The 22,065-nt window shown below is 31.9% G+C and overlaps 2 protein-coding genes across 2 annotated transcripts; both read right to left on the bottom strand.

The window, feature by feature from the left end:
• Nucleotides 1-3,144: 3,144 nt before the first annotated feature.
• LOC139482946 (uncharacterized) lies at nt 3,145-4,320 on the bottom strand. Its single transcript, XM_071266975.1, has one exon. The coding sequence runs from the start codon at nt 4,318-4,320 to the stop codon at nt 3,145-3,147; it is 1,176 nt and encodes a 391-aa protein (XP_071123076.1).
• Nucleotides 4,321-8,981: 4,661 nt separating this feature from the next.
• LOC139529899 (nurim-like) lies at nt 8,982-21,920 on the bottom strand. Its single transcript, XM_071325859.1, has 4 exons — nt 21,786-21,920; nt 16,081-16,244; nt 12,313-12,480; nt 8,982-11,160 (listed from the first exon to the last, which is right to left on the bottom strand). Exons 1-4 carry the CDS (start codon nt 21,904-21,906, stop codon nt 10,879-10,881), a joined length of 735 nt encoding a protein of 244 aa, XP_071181960.1. The 5' UTR covers nt 21,907-21,920; the 3' UTR covers nt 8,982-10,878.
• Nucleotides 21,921-22,065: the final 145 nt, after the last annotated feature.

The following is a 22,065-nucleotide window of genomic DNA, read 5'->3' as shown; positions in this document are numbered from 1 at the left end:
CCAAATAGGCTAAGGTAATCTGTTCCTGGGATAAGATAATCCTTAGTTTTTCGAAAAATTCAAAGTGTTAAATGTTATGTCAGGCAGCAACACAATACTCAACAAGAATAACCGGAGAGTCATGCAGCCAAATTTAACAAACATTATGCAGATCTTTTGAAATAAACACACAAATGACAGACAAAACATGTTGGAAATATACCTCACATTGACCCATTGACCCCTTACAGCAGCTCAAGTGATATAAATATACAAGAATCGTATAGCAATACCTGCAAAACGAAGACAACACAAATACTGAAATATTGATTTATTAAAAATATATAAAAAGGTATGTATAACAATAAGATAAGATATGAACACAGATGTCCACCTAATAAACTAAATATATAAGCAATATAAACTTGTAAGACTACAGCACATTAAATATATTATCATAAAACTGAAACAAAATACATAAAGTTTAACAATACCTGACAAAATACATTACCAATTGCCTGTCCTTCATGTCCAAAATGTTGATAGAAAAATATAAATAATTAGAGATATGTCCACACAGATGAAGCTCCTTCTTGCATGTGACAATATTAAGAGGCACAACTCAAGAACGATAAACGTTATGGCAACCCAAATTCTGTGTTTTGTGTTAATAAGCAATGTTTCGTAACATTTGGTTGAGAAAATATCAATAATAAACTAATATTTAATCCATCTCAATTGTATTAAAACCCAAATTCATCATCTGTTTATATATCAGAGGGTATAATTTTATATGAAAATATTAGGGTCTACTTTGGTCTGTCTTGTTCAATTACTTTTATCTAGTCCGTATATGCTTATGTTTATAAAAATCGGAAATTCAAAGAGTTTAATCAAGATTTTCTTGATAGCTTCATAAAATAATATCACTTACTATTTGCACAAAATAACATAATATAAGCCTGATGTTGTCCTTAGCAACTTGATTTTGGTTCTCCTTAGCAACTGAGATTTGTTCTAACTAAAACAACCTTTATTCATATGTGTTTAACACTTTTTATAAACTGTACTACCTCAGCAACATCTGACTTGTGTTAAAAGCATGTTACAAGAAATGAAGGCAGCAGATGACAGTGTGCGTAAATATTTTGCTAGTGGAAGTCACCCTAAGACTAAATACCAAATGTTTTACCGATTATGACATATGGCAAATAAATGTTGAAGGTATAATGTGAATGAACATATGGCAAAAAGAACATAAAGAAATAGCCAAAAACCATCTATGGCCAACTTAGGCTGAGGGAATTGAAACCTTCGAAATCAACTGTATTTGGAGTATAGAAAGATTCTGATAAGATCATACTAAAGCCTATACATAGCTTTGTGGTCTTTAAATGTGTTGATAAACTTATCAATGTTATTGTAACTCTACTGTGCAACCCATGTACTGTATAAACTGTTACATTAATCAAGAGAAAAATCATTACCCTGATTAGGTATTGACCATCAACTCTTTGATGTAATTGACCACGACACAGTAATATAGCTAATCAACCTTTTCTTGTTTTGTTTTTTTCAACATTTGGCTTTCAAAAATTCAACTTTGATCGTTCCTGATGAAGGACAATTTAGAATAGTGCTTCGGAATCATAAAATTTACAACGTATTTTTTTTTTCATTTTTATTTTCTATATAAAAATGATTTAGTTGGTAAAAACCTCATAATGAGCCACTTGGCGGTTTCCGTCATAGTGGTCTGTGGCATATTTGTATATCTTTTTTTTCCTACAATTTTCTTTTTATGTTTGTTGATTTTGCGTTAATTATCCATTTTGCTGTTTATCGTTAACTTGGGTTATTTTACTTTAAACATAACAGGCAACAACAAGCTGTCAAATGGCACATAATGCCACTAACTTTAAAAATAAATCTTCAGATTCTGATCGGTTGGTAAAACTAGAAAGATGAGAAATGGTGATATTCTCTTTTCATATTCATTTACAAGATATAACTCTTTTATTATAGTTTACTATCATGGTATATTTTAGAAATGTCAGTGATGCTAGCTCAGCAGAAACATTAGTATGATATTCGAGTTATAGTAGTCCCATTAGCAGTGATACTATTATGACATATTTTTTTTAGAAATGTCACTGATGCTAGCTCAGCAGAAACATTTAATAATATGATATCCGAGTTATAGTAGTCCCATTAGCAGTAATACTATTACGACATATTTTTAGAAATGTCAGTGATACTAGCTCAGCAGAAACATTAGTATGATATCCGAGTTATAGTAGTCCCATTAGCAGTGATACTATTATGACATATTTTTTTAGAAATGTCACTGATGCTAGCTCAGCAGAAACATTTAATAATATGATATCCGAGTTATAGTAGTCCCATTAGCAGTGATACTATTACGACATATTTTTTAGAAATATCAGTGATGCTAGTTCAGCAGAAACATTAGTATGATATCCGAGTTATAATAGTCCTATTAGCAGTCATACTATCATGATATATATTTTTAGAAATGGCAGAGGTACTAGCTCAGCAGAAACATTAGTATGGTATCCGAGTTATAGTGGTCCCATTAGCAATGATACCTTATGTTTATACTGAAACATCAACCCCTTTGGATGATTATAACCAAGTATGGTTTGAATTTGTAGGTGGTTTCTAAGACAACTGAGAAACAACTAGAGGCAAAAGCCATTTGGTGTTGATGGCGCAGTGAACAAATTTTAACCCTCTCACAGGTCCATTGATATGTCCCAAACTCAATTTGGAAACATCTTCAGTGGTTGAAGTGGAAGTTGATGACGGTCGTAAAGTTGCTATCTCATTTACACATAATCACAATCTCCTTTTATTCATCACTTTAGTTCATGATATCAAATGAAATTATAGAATAGACAAAAAACAATAACAAGGTACTAACAATCCTTTGTTTTTTTTTTGTTTTTTTTAAATTCGATCAAATCAAATTTGTTTTATATCAGAATTCATTGTCTACAATATTCATTTTAGCAATATTCAAGGAAACTTCATTCATGATTAACTATAAAAATATTTGTGTACTATCATTAACTATAATATATTACTTCTACTGATCAGTATCAATGTTCATTGTAAAACTGAACAATATGCATTTTACCCTCACTAACAAAGACAAGATCTTGGTTTTTTTAGACAAAAACTGTAAAAGTTCATAGGTGAACAATGTAGAGTATCTTTCAGAGCGAAGTTTTTCACAAACTTTCCATTAGAATTCAGAATAACAACCTGGCCAGTTAAGCTTAATACAATGATACTTCCTAATGATGTGGACTCTACATCCATCGGTTTCCCTATTTGTTCCTTCCGAATTAACTTCCCATCCTGGCTAAAAACGTTAACTTCATCTTGGAAAAAAGTAGGTACACAAATATTTCCATTAATGTTCTCTGTTATTTTGAATTTGTACAGAAAACCAGACATTAAAGACTCTTTTTTCAATAAAACTTTCTCTTCACATTTTATAGTTTTCACTAAAACTCCATCTTGCGATAAACATTTGATATGCATCTTTGAAAATTCACTGTTCATCACGAATGTTGGAGTAGATTCTAGATAAAGAATCATAATATGTCCTTCTCTACTCACACAAAGGGCTAGAACAAAGTTTTTTGAATCTGGTAATGTGTAAAAAGTTTGGATTTCATCATGTTCATTTTTGACCTGGATGGCACGATTTTTTTCAACAGCAAATACAAGCTTCTTTGACTCTAAAAAAAACATGTCAATAACTTTTTTCATCCCGCCTATTAATCTTGGGCTTTTATCTGGTTTCAGTTCATAACAACAATTTTCATCTGAAGCTAAAATTGTACCATCTTTACATATGGCCAGCGAGCTGTGGTTAACAAAAAGGTTTTTCTCAAAATCATACGATTTTGAAGCTTTAATTTCAGTGTCTGGTTCTCCTTTCAAAGGAACTGTAAGTAGATGTCCAAAGTCACATTCTTTTGAAATCTTTTGACTTTTAGAGAATTGTTTTGTTTCCTTTGGTATCAATAAAGGTTTGTCATAGTCTACAGGATTGGGAGACAAATACATAACATCCTTTTGGATTTGTAGTATATTGTCTTTGACCTTTGATTGTTTTATCAGTTTGATTTTTACATTCAATTCCTCCTGAAGCTGGTTTACTTTGTCCTGTTCTCTGGAAATAGCATCTGCATTTGCATCAAAAGTTTTTCCAAACTCTTCGATCAATGTACCCTCAAACTTTGTTACTAGCTGCCTCAACTCATTTGCATGTTCTTCAATTTTCTTCTTTTCTTCTTGAAACTTCATTTTATGTTTATCCTTCCATGCATCTAATGAATCAAGTTTTCCTTTGACACAGGGCAGAATGTTTTGTTTTATGTGATTCTCTAATACCACAAGCTCTTCCAGGGATTCCTCATGTATTTTATCTATAGTTTTATTCCTATGTGCCAAATGACAAGAACTAACAGACAAACATTCTGGACAAACAAGTGTTTTGCATTCAAGACAATAATTAGTACAATGCGATCTACATGATCTGCACAACTGATGTCTTTCAGATTTGTTTTTGTTTTCGAACTACTATCCGGGACCAATGAAATAGCCCTCAAAATGTTATGATATCTCTTTTTCAAATCCCATAAATGAAATCTTTTACATTCATAGCATATCGGTTGGTCGCAATCAAAACATGTCCATTCAGGTATTTTTTCAACTTTACAAAACCCACAGATGTGAATTTGTGCAGTCAGACTTGATGACGAAGCCATTTCACTTCACACCAGAAAAATAAAACTTTATTTTGACACAATATTATCTAACTACTGTTATTACTACCACTGGGTCGATGCCTCTGCTGGTGGACTATTAGTCCCCGAGGGTATCACCACCCCAGTAGCCAGTACTTCGGTACTGGCATGAAAATACGGATTTTTTGTGTTATTAAAATTTACTGTTACAAAATAATAGAAATTATTATAAATTAAGGAATGTATCTCCCTCATGCAAAGCTCTGATTCCTTTCACGGATTTGGCTATACTTTTTGGACCTTTTGGATTATAGCTCTTCATCTTTTATTTAAGCTTTGGATTTCAAATATTTTGGCCACGAGCATCACTGAAGAGACATGTATTGTCGAAATGCGCATCTGGTGCAAGAAAATTGGTACCGTTAATTTTATTACTACCACTGGGTCGATGCCTCTGCTGGTGGACTATTAGTCCCCGAGGGTATCACCACCCCAGTAGCCAGTACTTCGGTACTGGCATGAAAATACGGATTTTTTGTGTTATTAAAATTTACTGTTACAAAATAATAGAAATTATTATAAATTAAGGAATGTATCTCCCTCATGCAAAGCTCTGATTCCTTTCACGGATTTGGCTATACTTTTTGGACCTTTTGGATTATAGCTCTTCATCTTTTATTTAAGCTTTGGATTTCAAATATTTTGGCCACGAGCATCACTGAAGAGACATGTATTGTCGAAATGCGCATCTGGTGCAAGAAAATTGGTACCGTTAATTTTATTACTACCACTGGGTCGATGCCTCTGCTGGTGGACTATTAGTCCCCGAGGGTATCACCACCCCAGTAGCCAGTACTTCGGTACTGGCATGAAAATACGGATTTTTTGTGTTATTAAAATTTACTGTTACAAAATAATAGAAATTATTATAAATTAAGGAATGTATCTCCCTCATGCAAAGCTCTGATTCCTTTCACGGATTTGGCTATACTTTTTGGACCTTTTGGATTATAGCTCTTCATCTTTTATTTAAGCTTTGGATTTCAAATATTTTGGCCACGAGCATCACTGAAGAGACATGTATTGTCGAAATGCGCATCTGGTGCAAGAAAATTGGTACCGTTAATTTTATTATCTCAATTAATAAGAATAAAGTCTATCTGAAATGCCCTTTACTACTGTAAACAAAGATATCGGCATATCTATTTATAAAAGTATCACAGTCTTAATTTGAACATCTCTAAACAGAGATATATATTTTGTGTATTTAATTTTTAATAAATAATTCTGTTAAAATATTATCCAATGTTCAGCAGGCTAGGTTGCCTATGCTTTCATCTCCATACTGAATGGACGTGTACGGGTATCTTTGACATACCAATACTTTCAAAGGAATCACTATTTTATTTGCTATCTACAAATATAATCCTCCGTGATGTACATGTTATGCACGTTCCCAATCCATCTCATGCTTATGGTACAAAATAGATGCTAAGAGTACATGTGTAAGGGGTTTGGGGGGGGGGGGGGGGGTTATCAGACTACAAATAGAGGCAACAGTAGTATACCGCTGTTCAAAATTCATAAATCGATTGAGAAATAAACAAATCCGAGTTACAAACTAAAACTGAGGGAAACACATCAAATATAAGAGGAGAACTACGACACAGCATAAACACAACACTAAAATGTAACACACACAGAAACGAACTATATAGTATAACAATGGCCATATTTTTGACTTGGTACAGGACATTTAAAAAAAAACTTTTGTTTGGGTCTTGAATTAGAATGTTAAATGGTGATATGGTTATCATTATATATATTTCGATAAATGTGTCAACCTTGATGTCCCTAAACAGTTATATATATATGTAAACTACCTAAGGACAATGTATTTTTTGCTGCCAATGTAAACATTAAGATAAAATAAATTAATGTGTAATATTATAAACAATGATTATGAATTAAAGACACATTGACAATTTTATAGAGTTTGTTCTGCTTTACGCAGGTTCAGACTGTCTGAGATGAAAGAGGAAGTCAATTTTAGGATTGTATATGAATTTTTATTTAATAAAAGGATTATATTGTTTTAATTTGTTTGAAATTTTGTAGGATCATCGATTATATTTGAAACTGTTTGGTAAAATATGGCCCTTTTAGTTGAGTTCTTTTTCCCAATGTAAAAGAAAATGTTTTCATTTTCAATTTGACCAGAATAGAGCAGTATCTCTCATTTCTGGGAATATTAAGATGTCTCCTGTTTCAATCATCAGTATATGAGTGCTTATACGGATATATGACTGTTATACTGAATGTGAATTTTCATTGCTGTAGGGCATGTCTTGGTGTTTTTTACATCCAACATGGATTTATTTGTGTTTGGTGTAATATTGTTCTGCTGTTTCCTTGTTGTGTCAACTATTATAGTATTTAAATGTGCGTTTCTCTGTTATGAATATTCTTGCGTGTGTATGTGCTGTTTTTCTGTTACGTCGTGTTTAGCAATATGTTTTAACATGGTCATAAAGCTGGAGGTTTGGCATGCCACTTAACCAGATTCAACCAATCAATTTTTCTTAAAATGTCCTGTACCAAGTCAGAAGTATGGCAGTTGTTATAAAAAAATTCGTTTATATGTGTGCTGGCGTTTTGTCTTGTTGCACTTTTCGGTGTTCCAGTTGTTCTTTTGTGTTCCTCTTATAGTTTATGTGTTTCCCTCGGTTTTTGGTTTGCAACCCGAATTTGCTTTCTCTCTATCGATTTAAGACTTTTGAACCACCGGTATACTACTGTTGCTTTTATTAAAATTTGGTTAGCATCAGATATTGCTTTACCCTCAAACTCGGATCGACAGGGAAAAAAGTTTGTGTTAACCAAAGTTTAACTTAAAGAGTAGATGACCTGATATCAATCAAGGAGAGACAACTTGAACCTGCAAGAGGTAATCCCATTACGTGTATCAGGTTGACTTGGTTGTATATTGTTCTAGTGAACATTGGTCCAAATCATGTTGAACAAACAGACAGATAAAGTTAAAACCATACTGCTCCTGTATTCTATATGTTGGGCTCTAATTAAAAATCTGAAATACCTCCAAAGTATAGCCAATATTATTTTAATAGTTTTTCAAAACAGTAGTTTGCACTTAAACTGGTATGTAACTAGGAACTTCTGATGACACAACTACATACAAGATACATATATCAGCCTAATCTAGTATACTACTGTTGCCTTTACTGATGAGTCTTTTTGAAGAGGAAATACATGTTTGCTGTACAAAATTTTAATCCTGGCATCTATGACTTTATTTCCCCTTTATCAAAAAGACAAGTGTGAATTGTTCAAATTAGAATTTGATCTGTGGTTAGTGGCACCTAACAAATAACAGTTGCAAATTTCAATTGATTTGTTGGAGCCTTACTCAGTACTCAAGTTGCATCATCTGAAAAACAATTGTTACACTACATATGCATGTTTATGTCCCGTAACAACTGAGAAGTGGCATAAACCAAATTAAGAGGTTATCAATGAAATAGTCTTGAAAACATGTCAAACAATTAATTAATATGCCACAGTCCAAGAAAGTTGTGAATAAATCTAGCAGTCTACCAAAGATAATGGTTTGTATTATTTCAAAACCTCATTCTGCTATTTCGGTACACTTAACTTGACTTTAGTATTGGATTCTATCATTTTCTTATTTGAAACAAGAGCAGATGAAAAAAGATGTGGACATTGTATCAGATTTAGCTGTTTGTAACTTGTTTGTAACTTGTGTTCTATGTACTGGTTATCCTTAAATGTTAAACTATTGTAGTTAAAACAAACATCAATTGTCTTTCCCAATCATGAGCATTTCATCAATAAATGGTTTAAAAAGCCTCAGCATTTTTTACAGGAAAGATTGATATGTGTCACTGAAAGTTAAGCAAACATCAATCAATCAATAATTATTTGTGTTTTATCTGTGTTTATGTCATGTCAGTCAGCAGCATCATAACACAATACTAACCCTGAATAACCTGAGTCATGCAGCCAAATTTAACAGATATTATTCAGATCTTTATAGAAATTACCTAACATATGGTAGAACATACATAATGGAATAAACCACTGGCCAATTGAATCCTTGCAGCAATTCCATGTGATAGTATGCAAATAAAGTCATGATCACAGTTAATGTTTCTATTAGTAAAAACTGTAAAACAAAGACACAACAAATACCTTGTTATTGATTTTATTCAAAATATATATAAAAAAAGCATGTATAACAATAAAATAAGTTATGAACACAGACTTAATAAACTAAACATTTAAGCAATATAAAATAATAAACTGTAAAACTAATGAGCATTGAATGTAATATAACAAATTGATACAAAATACATAAAGTTCAACAATACCTAACAGATTTTATTACTAATTGTATGTCCTTCATGTCCAAAACATTGATAGAAATTTAAATAATTGGAGAACTGTATGTCCAGAAGAAACAGATAATGCAAATAACTTTATAAAAAGCATAACTCAAGGATGGTAAAAGTGACGAAACTGAAATTCAAACTAGATCTGTGCACTTTTACATAACATTTGGTTGAGGTTAAACTAAAGTTTTAGAACATAAACTAGTTTTGGAAGCATGTAAGGACAGACAAGGGTAAACTTAATGTCCCCTCTGCCTCCATAAGGGTATTAAAGATAAGAGTTCAAAAACACATTTAATTTGTCTCTGATTGTAAAAAGAATCGTTTTCTTTTATTTAAAGTTCAATGATGCAGATCAACATGTTATACTATCAGATTATTACATGTCATTTTTCATATCGCATGTATTATCAGCCCTAGGTTCAATATCAGCCCAAGAGCCGCATGGCTCGAGTGCTGGTATTGACCGAGGGATGATAATACATGCGATATGAAAAATGACATGTTATGATCTTTTTATCATATGCTTCAACAATGGATGAAAATAACAGATCATATATTGATCCTTTTACGTGGTTCCCAAATAGAAGTTCAAAGATTGAAAGTTCACGGACGTCGGACCCAAATTTAGTACAATCGATATCAAATCTTTCTACCATATGCCTCAACAGAGGAGAAAACATTTTAAATATGGACGACTCGACAAACCCCTAAAAAAAAACAATATACATAGTGAACACTGTTTGGAAAAGTCAACCTTTTCAAAGTAACTTTCTAAATTATGTTTAAAACTTATAAAGAATGCATTTATTTAATAATTTGTTTGTTTGTTTTTTTATTTTTATTTTTTTTTGTTATTATTTTACACAATATACTTTTCAGTATCTAAATAATTGTTTTGTACACTATTTCGTACTGTTTTTCACTGAAAACTTAGCATTGAGGTGTATTTTCCGGAATTTGCCGAGTATCACCAAGATTCCATGTGATAACGTTACGGAAAGGCATGTGATAACAATCGAAGCATGTGATAAACTTTTCATATCAGCCCGCTAAGCACCAATTCGAAAAATATGGAATTTACGTTAATTTAATGCTATTATCATACAGTAAAAATCATATGTTATTTAGTCTAAGTATATGATAATGTATGTTATGGTAGCAATGCCCTTACTATGATATGTTAATAAAAAATCTTTAATTTAAAGAGGTCAATATATATTTTCTTATTAGCTGCCTAAAATAATATCATTGTTACTATTTGTAATAAGCTTACATAACATAATTTCCTAAGCAACTTTTTTGTTCTGACTAAAATAAACCTTTATCCAGACAATAAAATGTATAAACCATACTAATACATCAACCTCTAACTTGTGTTAAAAGCATCTAATAAATATTCCTACTGGCAGTGGTTTCTAAGCCTTATAACTTACTGTAAGTTCAGAAATTATTGCATGCATTAATTATTGCCATTTTTGAAGAATGGACATAAATGTAAAATGCGAGTTTAGGGAAATCTGCATACCTACGTAGGTATCAGATATTTTAACTTGAGTTCTAATTATTGAGATACCAACCTTGTCACATTTTTCGCAATAAAAATAAAACTAATAATTTCTGAATTTACAGTATTTGAAAGGAATAATGGACTGTTCTTCCTATTTGACATGGGTTGCATCATTCTATTCTGTAATGGTAGTAGATGTTGACATAGTAACATACTCAGCTGTTTGTATCTGTTGTTCTGTGTACAGGTAATCCTGGTGTGTCACACTGTAAGACTTACACATGTACATCGTCAGCACGGTAGCTAACAACCATCGATCCAGGGTCATTATAGGGAACATCCACAGGATCAGTATAAAACAGGTTGTACCAGGGTGGGGCATGTGAGAGAGAAGTTCCTGGAACTGACGACTAAAGAATCTCTTAGGGGATCTGTATCCTTGTATGTGATTATACAGCTGAAAATAGAAGTGAAACAAAAATAAGTATTATAATAATTATGTTAACAGGAACAAGAGTTAACACCATTGTCTTGTCTGCTTTATTAATTTTGATAGAGATCGACAATTTAAGATCAACAGTTACTATAGGCTGCATTACTTGTTCAATGATCCCTGCCTGTCAACTGATGCCTATCCTGAGGAAGACACCCATAAATTTCAATTCTGACACAGGATATTTAAATACCTGCCAGGTTATTAAATAACCAGGAATTCAGATATGACCCTTTTTTTACCAGATTCTTCAGTCTTTAGATTGATTTCATAAGTGATTTTCAATGTACATTCATTTTTCGAGATTTTACAGGGCTTAATAAGCCAAGAATCTTTTCCTTCAAAAGGAGAAATACAGTTGCAGAACAATTTAAGCTGTCGAACAAAATCTGTATTTTATTGCACACTTTTAAAAAAGCTCTATTTTTTTTTTATCCTTATAAAAAAATCATGGATGTTACTCTTTTTTTTTGGTGAAACTGACTCCTATTTGAACTGATAAGCTTGATCCAATTCATATTGAACACACAAGTATAGTGAAAATCATAGGGATCCTGCATTCTATATACTGGGCCCTTATAATATCATCTCAGAAAAAAACTCCTGTTAAATGTAATATTTTGTTAAAAGCTTTTCAAAACATTCATTTGCAATAAAGCATTTTGTAATTTTAACATCTGTTAACACAAATACACACAAATTATCATCTAAAACTTAAAAGAAAATGATAAAAAGAAATTACTGTACTATTTTGACTGTTGTACCTAAATATCATGAATATGTTCTATTAAAAATTATATTTTTGTATTTTAAGAATGGACAGCCGCAGGTTCACACTAAGGCGAAACCATAAGTCCTGGACTCAGGAAAATCTGTCTGGACTCACCATTTTCAAAAAGAGTCCAAAGGTGCATCAAGATTAAAATATTTTGTATAAACTGAAAAGTTTAAAAGTGATCTGAATGTGATTTCATTGCTCTATTAGGTCATTGGAGATTAAAATAATATATGATATTGCAATAAAATATCTTCTTCTAACTGTTGGACTCACCATGGCCAAAAATGACCAGTCCCTAGATTCGCCTTAAAATATTTTCAGTGAACCACTTTACTAACCTGCTTGATTCCAATTAGAAAGAACGGCTCTGTCAATGTATTCTCCAGAAACAGAATCATCCAACAAAATATTTGTACTAATGTGAAGAAAAGGGAGGTTAGAGGAGCATCTTCTGTGTTAATCAACCATAAACTAATGTCTGTTCTCTGCCAGAAATACATCAATGTCTGAAAAATACAACTAATGTAAATGATAGGACATTAAGACAGACATCTTCTGTGTTAATCAACCATAAACTTATGTCTGTTCTCTGCCAGAAATACATCAATGTCTGAAAAATACAACTAATGTAAATGATAGGACATTAAGACAGACATCTTTTGTGTTAATCAACCATAAACTTATGTCTGTTCTCTGCCAGAAATACATCAATGTCTGAAAAATACAACTAATGTAAATGATAGGACATTAAGACAGACATCTTTTGTGTTAATCAACCATAAACTTATGTCTGTTCTCTGCCAGAAATACATCAATGTCTGAAAAATACAACTAATGTTAATGATAGGACAGTAAGACAGACATCTTCTGTGTTAATCAACCATAAACTTATGTCTGTTCTCTGCCAGAAATACATCAATGTCTGAAAATTACAACTAATGTTAATGATAGGACATTAAGACAGACATCTTCTGTGTTAATCAACCATAAACTTATGTCTGTTCTCTGCCAGAAATACATCAATGTCTGAAAAATACAACTAATGTTAATGATAGGACATTAAGACAGACATCTTCTGTGTTAATCAACCATAAACTAATGTCTGTTCTCTGCCAGAAATACATCAATGTCTGAAAAATATAACTAATGTTAATGATAGGACAGTAAGATAGACATCTTCTGTGTTAATCGACCATAAACTTATGTCTGTTCTCTGCCAGAAATACATCAATGTCTGAAAAATACAACTAATGTTAATGATAGGACATTAAGACAGACATCTTCTGTGTTAATCAACCATAAACTTATGTCTGTTCTCTGCCAGAAATACATCAATGTCTGAAAAATACAACTAATGTTAATGATAGGACATTAAGACAGACATCTTCTGTGTTAATCAACCATAAACTTATGTCTGTTCTCTGCCAGAAATACATCAATGTCTGAAAAATACAACTAATGTTAATGATAGGACATTAAGACAGACATCTTCTGTGTTAATCAACCATAAACTTATGTCTGTTCTCTGCCAGAAATACATCAATGTCTGAAAAATACAACTAATGTTAATGATAGGACAGTAAGACAGACATCTTCTGTGTTAATCCACCATAAACTAATGTCTGTTCTCTGCCAGAAATACATCAATGTCTGAAAAATACAACTAATGTTAATGATAGGACAGTAAGACAGACATCTTCTGTGTTAATCAACCATAAACTAATGTCTGTTCTCTGCCAGAAATACATCAATGTCTGAAAATTACAACTAATGTTAATGATAGGACATTAAGACAGACATCTTCTGTGTTAATCAACCATAAACTTATGTCTGTTCTCTGCCAGAAATACATCAATGTCTGAAAAATATAACTAATGTTAATGATAGGACATTAAGACAGACATCTTCTGTGTTAATCAACCATAAACTTATGTCTGTTCTCTGCCAGAAATACATCAATGTCTGAAAAATATAACTAATGTTAATGATAGGACATTAAGACAGACATCTTCTGTGTTAATCAACCATAAACTTATGTCTGTTCTCTGCCAGAAATACATCAATGTCTGAAAAATATAACTAATGTTAATGATAGGACATTAAGACAGACATCTTCTGTGTTAATCAACCATAAACTTATGTCTGTTCTCTGCCAGAAATACATCAATGTCTGAAAAATATAACTAATGTTAATGATAGGACATTAAGACAGACATCTTCTGTGTTAATCAACCATAAACTTATGTCTGTTCTCTGCCAGAAATACATCAATGTCTGAAAAATATAACTAATGTTAATGATAGGACATTAAGACAGACATCTTCTGTGTTAATCAACCATAAACTTATGTCTGTTCTCTGCCAGAAATACATCAATGTCTGAAAAATATAACTTATGTAAATGATAGGACATTAAGACAGACATCTTTAAAAGTTTAAGTTATTCATGGTCAATGTTCTCAATCTAAGGACTGCTTGTTTTTAAACATTTGAATCTTTAGTGTATTCAATCCACTTCTAATCTTTTTATTATTCAGGGAAAGTCCCTGCACAGCTATCTAATTAAATCTTGTTAGAGAAAAAAGAAAACCCTGATGTTTTGAAAACTAAATGGATGACATGAAACTACTATTAAATAATTTTGCTTAAGACATCCATAGCCTCCTTAGATTTATTTTCATTGTATTAAAAACTTGTTTTTTGGTTGCTGTAAACATAAATTTATTCAATGGTATTGATGAGTATGAAGAAGACACACATTTGTAACTCTATTAAGTTTCAATGGAGACAATCATTAAGATTATCATAATTACTTGAAGGAGCAAGACTCAGTTTGATATTATGTAAAATGTCCCATAAACATGTAGACATGATTATAAAATATGCACATAATACTTGTATTATTGGTTTCTAATAAATATGTTTACATATCTTGTTTTAGGAGAAATGGAGTAATATGTGTGTTTGATGTTTTGTGTGAAGAGAGATAAACTCATGAGCAATAACTGTTTATAAAAGATTAAGAGGCAATACTGTTGCCATATGAATTTCATAAACTTTAGCCTGGTAAATAATCTGCAATAGGTTTTATAGACAAACCAGATGCTCTGCAGGGCACAACTTTATACAACCGCAGATGTTGAACCCTGAACAGTTGGGGCAAGTATGGACACAATATTCAAGCTTGATACAGCTCTGAATTTGAATGGTGTTCAAATTTTTGACATAATATAGGTTTCTGACACTAAACAAATATCAAGATCTTACAAATCTATTATGCAATACTGTGCAATTAAAGATTTCTTTTTGAAACTTTTAAAAAATATGAAATTTGAGAAATTTAAAGAAAAAAAAATTGAACCCCTTAAAAAAGTTGGAACCCCCCAAACTTTTTGACCCCCCCCCCCCCTTTAAAGCAATACCCCAACCTCGACCCCAGCCTTTCCATTGTAGTATATGGAACCTTGCAGTACAATTTTAGAGAGATCCATACACTTAAACACAAGTTATTGTCCATAAACTACAAAAATGCTTGTTTTTGGACCCTTTTAGGTTCCTAATTACTATACTGTAACCCCCAAAATGAACCCAAACCTTCTATTTGTGGTATTAAACATTGTGATACAATTTCAGAGCAATTGAAATACAAGAATGTACTCATACACAAGTTAATATACTGAAAGTAGAAAAATGTTTGTTTTGGGTCCCTTTTGGGCCCCTAATTTCAACACGGTTGGGACCATCGTCACCAAATTTAATCCCAACCTTCCTTTTGTGGTAATGAACCTTCTTTTTAAATTTAAATAGAGATCCATTCACTTTAACTTAAGTTATTGTCTGGACACCAAATGTGTCTTGGACGACGCAGAAGATGACAACATCATGATCATACCATTATACGATCCAAAAAGTTTTTAGCATTCATTAAAAAAATGCTTGCATATATGTGGCCCCAATTTTTTGTTCTGGATTTTAAGGAGTAGTTCTAAGATTTTATGTCCATACTTGAATTATAAGAAATGAGAATATTGTATATATTTTTTATATAGAGTTTCAAATATAAATATGACCAGAATATCTTATAAACATTATTAATGATGTACAAACCTGGAGAGCTAAACAAGTGGATATTGTATACAATGTTCTGTAGAGAGGTTTACACAAGGGCCATAACTCTTTCTTTATTGATTTTGATGTCATCACACTATGTTGTACCATGAACAGCAGTAAAAGACAAAAGTCTACCACTATCATAATTAGGTTTGATGAATCTAAAATTACAATATATAAATTTGTTTGAATAAAGATAACACTGTGGACAAAGCATTATTTGAAATTGCATATATAAACCTATGTAACGATAATCTGATGTTTCTTTGAAACAGGGAGTAGGTTCACCCTCACTCTAATTTTTATAATGTTATTGAAATCTCATTGTTTTTTTTATCTTAATCCCCAAAAATATTTCTCTACTGTCCCTTTAAAAGCATTGCAACACAATTCTAAGAATATACTGTAGAGCAAGGATGTCAAACATTATCATGCAACAATATATTTTTGTTTGACAATTTTAGACATAACAGTTTATTTTTATTAGAAGATATAGAGTGGTGACTAAATTGTCACACATTTTTAGGGACTAAGAGAAATTTAAAGGTTTGATACACTTTTAGCCAACTGATAGGCATCTGCCATGTAACATTGTAAAATGACCATTATAAAAAAAACCTCATTATACTGCCATGATCTTGATGCAAATACAGTAACCAAACAATAATATCCCTTTTTAGAAGGGCTATCACTCAATACAAGTAGTATCCCCATACATGTATATACACCTTATAGCTATTCATCTGCAATTACTGGACATTACATACAAAAGTTCCTATAATAGAAATTTTCTGACGTCACAACATTTGGTAAAGAGATTGTTGTTTGACGTTTAAGGGGGTCTCATTGGGGGGTTCTGATCCCGTATCCTGCTTACTGTTTTGACATATATTCTAGTATCCCGTTTACACTAATGTACGTACAATAATTAAATTCTGTACATGTAAGCAATTCTCATTTTTTTGTAATTTCTCATGTCCCCCTAGACATCATTTCCGGTTTTCACAGCACAATAATTTGTATTTCATACAGTCACGCTTACAAAAAATCAGCAATCACACGTCACGCTTAGAACCCAATGAGACCCACGTTAAAAGTTCAAACTGGACAGATCAAGTCAAGATAAACAGATTTTCAAATTTCAATAAGGTTAGGTGCATAGATTGGGGGTTTACAAAATTGTAAACAATACTGTGTTGAAATGGACACCATAAGAACAAGAAGATGACAACTCCTCAAAAAAATATGGCATAACCATAAAAGAAGAGATGAGACAAGTTACATTGTATAGCTCAAATTACCAGCTAAATTCTTCTTCTTTATTCTTTCTTCCACTATCTGGAGTACCACTACTTTTGTAGTGTAGCACAGATAAGCAACTGTGTGCATGTGTAGGGATATTTTACAGTGAATATGATCGTAGCACAAACCAGTATAAGGCCTAAAAAAAATAATGTTGTGTTTCCAATCACCCCCTTGAAATTTTGAAGGGACGGTAGGTAGGGATTTTTTTAATTTTTTTTTTTTATATTAATATATAAAACTCAATTTCCAGTTACCAGACAAAAGTTTGCGATTTAATAGAAAGAGATTGATTACCCACTTTAAAAATCTCCCCGAGATAACTTTTAGTTTACCCCTTTTAAAATCTAAACCTAAAAAAAAATTGGGCAGCACTTCCCCTAGGAAATTAGCTTTTTAAACCCAATTCCCCTATTTCAGGACCAAAAGTTTAGGATTGTCAGAGAAAGAAATTGAGAAGATGTGGGGCAGATTCATTTATAGGAACATGCACCAAACATCATCCCAAACCTACAGATAGACAAATATATTATACTAGAACACACCCGGCCGTGATATCGCGGGTCCGTGACTGAATTAAAGTATATAACTATGTGCAAGCCTTTTTTAGTATTAGTATTGTTATCTGATAAAGTCATGCCGATTATAAGATACACGGTTTTCTCTGCTATCAAATCCTTCTGTTTGAACCTGTCGAACTGGAACTTATCAATTATTGGTAATATTAATTATTTAGAAAACAAAAGCTCCTGGAATGGAGTATTTTTTAATCAACAGCATTGTCCTACATGAGTTATAAATAAAGTTGAATTCTTTGATTCGCTGTTTTACGTCATGCCCGCTAACAAATTGAAAACTGTACCTATATGCTTTATTTTTAGTCACAGATTTTTAGTATTCGTATTGTTATCAGACTTGGGGTCAATTACATTGGAATGTAATTAATTAAATTACACATTACATTGCAAAAATGATCAATTACACTAATTACACAGTTTTTGAAATGTAATTAATTAAATAACAATTACTTTACTAAAGTAATTAATTAAATTACACATTACATTTCATCATATTTTTTAACAATATTATACATGCATGTGTAAAATATTCATGTAAGCATAGTTTAAGCGTTGCAATTGATAATCATTAGTTATTTTAATGTTTTGTTATTTAGTCTGAATCTCTCTGGTCTGAACACTTGGACAGCAATTCTAAATAGTCTTTTGATAGGAACATATTTGGCAGATATTGCTTGATCAGAAGATCATCATATTGATAGGAGAGGGAATTTGTTCCCATTAACTTGTCAATACATCAAGTCAAAGTGGGTTGTCACTTAAATGGCTTCATAGTGCCAAGAAATATATCTTTTGCATGATTAAAATTAAAAAAACCTTGATTTTTCAGGTATAACGACACATTTCCTAAACTTTAGTATGAATATATGTATTTAAAAGTAAATATTTCAAGATATTTCTCTTATATATTCAAACAATTGTCAACAAATTATTTGTGACTTTTTGTCCTACCAAATTTGTGACTTTATGTCCTGTGACTTTTTGTCCTGTGACTTCCTGTCCGTTTACCTTTTGACATCAAGTGAAGTCATTTAAATTAAACATAATTCAATGAAGAAATTATAAATAAATTAAAAATAATTTTTTTTACTTTAAAAATATTAAAAAGTGTGCTTGTCACAATATTGAAAATAATGTTTAGTACAAACAATGTATATAATGTCTAAATATTAGAAATATTTTGCTAATTAGATGAAATACATGTAATAGTGGCATTGCCCCTGGACATTTTAATCTGATTAGTTGCTGTTTGTTTTCGCAGCTGTTAATTTTTATTTCTATAATCCTTTTGTGTGTACTAATTTGACAAAATGATTGTGTGCAGTGATTTTAAATTCTAAATGAAGTATCTAGGAAAGATTTTTCAAAGTGACACATTTTTTTGTTTTTGTTTTACAATGTGATTAATTACTTATCAATCTATTTAGTTAAAAGATCTTTCTTAAAAACTGAACAACACAAATATTTGATCCTCATTTTTTTTTTAGTTATAAGACTATTCAAAATAATTCTGTCATGAATGTAGGTCAAATAAATAATATAAAAACTTCCGAATGAATTACAGACTTCATATATTAAAAAAGTATGTGATATCAATATTTGAAAAATAAATATAATTTTACAATTTATATTATTAAACGCAAGTCCTTATCTTTAACCCCAATAAAGTACATGTAATTGAAATGTAATTCAAAAGTAATTGAGCATTACATGCTTTTTTCAATGTAATTAATTAAATTACCATTACATGTAATTAAAAAAATACTCAATTACACATTACATTCAATTACATGGAAAATTGTAATGCATTACACTTAATTACCATTACATTTTCAATTACCCCATCCCTGATTGTTATCTTAGAAAGTCTTCAGTGGCGGATCCAGAAATTTACATAAGTGGGGGCCCACTGACTGACCTAAGAGGGGCCCTGCTCTAGTCACGCTTCAATGATTCCCTATATAATCAACCAAATTGTTTCCCAAAAGGGGGGCCCAGCCCCCTGCCCCCCCCCCCTTAAATCCGCCTCTGGTCTTACTGATTAAAATACTACAATAGGTAACAATTTGACAATTTAGTAGTGTCAACCCTGTGATTATGACCCGTGTATATAGCATATTAATCCTGAATACACCGTTTGGTGGTGCGCCTGTCAGATGCGGAACGTACAGATCAGGTAATAGGTAACAGGTGAATATACTATTGGTATCGGTATCGGACTTGACCCGGAACTTCTTAATTATTGGCAATATTAATTACGTGGAAAACAAAAGGGCCTGGAGTGGTGTAATTTTTAATCTACACCTTTGTACTATATTAGTTATATATAAAGATGAATTCTTTGATTCGTCGTTTTTACGTGATGACGGCTGACAAATTGGACCTCGTAATTTTAGTATTATAGATACACTGTACCTGGCAGGACACTTTCTTTTGGCAAAGCATCTGTGGCTTTTCATCAGAATATCTAAAGCATTGATTGGCTGACCAGTTTCAGATGGATTAATATCAGCTTCATTTTGAAGAAGGGTCTGGCATGAAAATTTGATAAATTTAATTCCAAAAGATTGCATTGTTCCAACAGTTGTGTTATTGTCATCAATCTCGGTCCAGTCATTTTTGCCGGTGGCCGAGCACAAAATTTGTGTTGTGTATTTTTTTTCATCGATGTTAGACATTGGATGAATTTCATTGCTAATGTCAAAAAAGGTGTTACTTTCTGTAAAATTTAGAAATATTTGTTTCTCCGTGAAATGGTCACACTTTCCGCGTTGAACATTGAATAGGACGCGTTGTGTTGGAACTTGCCATGTTCAAACACTGACAAACGAAAATAACTAATGCGCATGCTCCTGCATATATAATTAGCCAAAAGATTCCACTCTCCTGTACATTCTAAAAATAAGCCTCGAGTTTAAAATTAGCGTTGTTTTCTTTTGGGGCGATAAAAAGATCGAGGGACTTAGAATTTTTTATTTTCTTTCAGAAAAAACGGTCGGTATGTATACAAATTATTTTTTTCCCACATCAGCTTTAAAAACTTTTGAGTCGGGGGTCTAAAGGACGGTCGGTCGGGTGACCGGAAACACAACATTTTTTTTTAGGCCTAATTTCGCCTATAATCAATACACCTTATCGCTATTTGTCAACCATTACTGGATATCACACAGGTTCCCGTAAACATGGTAAAACTTTGACGTCACAATACAAAATATCTAACGCCACAATGTCAAATAGTGTACTGTATATATATACTCGTATAATGTTGAAATTATTTTAAACATTGCTAATTCAGTGATACATGGAGGATAATATGAAACACCGATATCTCCGTACTCAAGTGTAATATATAATTACCGATAATGTGTGTAAAATAGTGTAAATAGATGTGGTGGTGGAATATTGATTACTCAAATGAAGTTGTCCCGAAGTGGATGGAGAAAGATTTCCTGGTAAGGTAAGGTAATGGAAAAGTTATTGTTGTATGCGTCAAAAGTTCAAGGGGCCGGGTCAGCCGGGATTAGCGATAAGGAGTATTGCATGTTCAAGATACTGGTATATAAAAGGATATCAACACAGCCTTGCGTACCCACCACCAATTTACAACGCAACAGCAGTTGGTCTTATCCAATATGAGCTAAGTCTGCGATCCCAGCTGGGTACTTGAGGCACTCCTACAAATTATGTAGCTTTAAAATAACTTCATATATAAAGTTATAACAATCTATTTCTATAAAAGAGGGACGAAAGATACCAAAGGGACAGTCAAACTCATAAATCTAAAACAAACTGACAACGCCCAGTCAGTCTTTTTTAATGTACCTTTAATAACATATTCTTGATCAGGTTGTGTGGAAAGAAACCTGACAAGCTTGAAAGTTGTTCCTGCTAACAATGTAAAGGAGAATATACCAAACAGGAGAAACATAGTAGTCTGCAACATTTTGTTAAAAATAAGCCTCCTACATCCCCAATAATTTGTATTCTATATAACCTCATATTATCTTAAATTTTGAAAAAACATACACCATTAGCATTATTCAAGTAAATATTGAATATTTTTTTGAATTCAATACCATTATCAAATATAAAGAAAATGTTT

This window comes from Mytilus edulis, chromosome 7, assembly GCF_963676685.1.
Source record: "Mytilus edulis chromosome 7, xbMytEdul2.2, whole genome shotgun sequence".
Classification (NCBI taxonomy): domain Eukaryota; kingdom Metazoa; phylum Mollusca; class Bivalvia; order Mytilida; family Mytilidae; genus Mytilus; species Mytilus edulis.
This window is presented reverse-complemented; position numbering and strand designations above follow the sequence as displayed.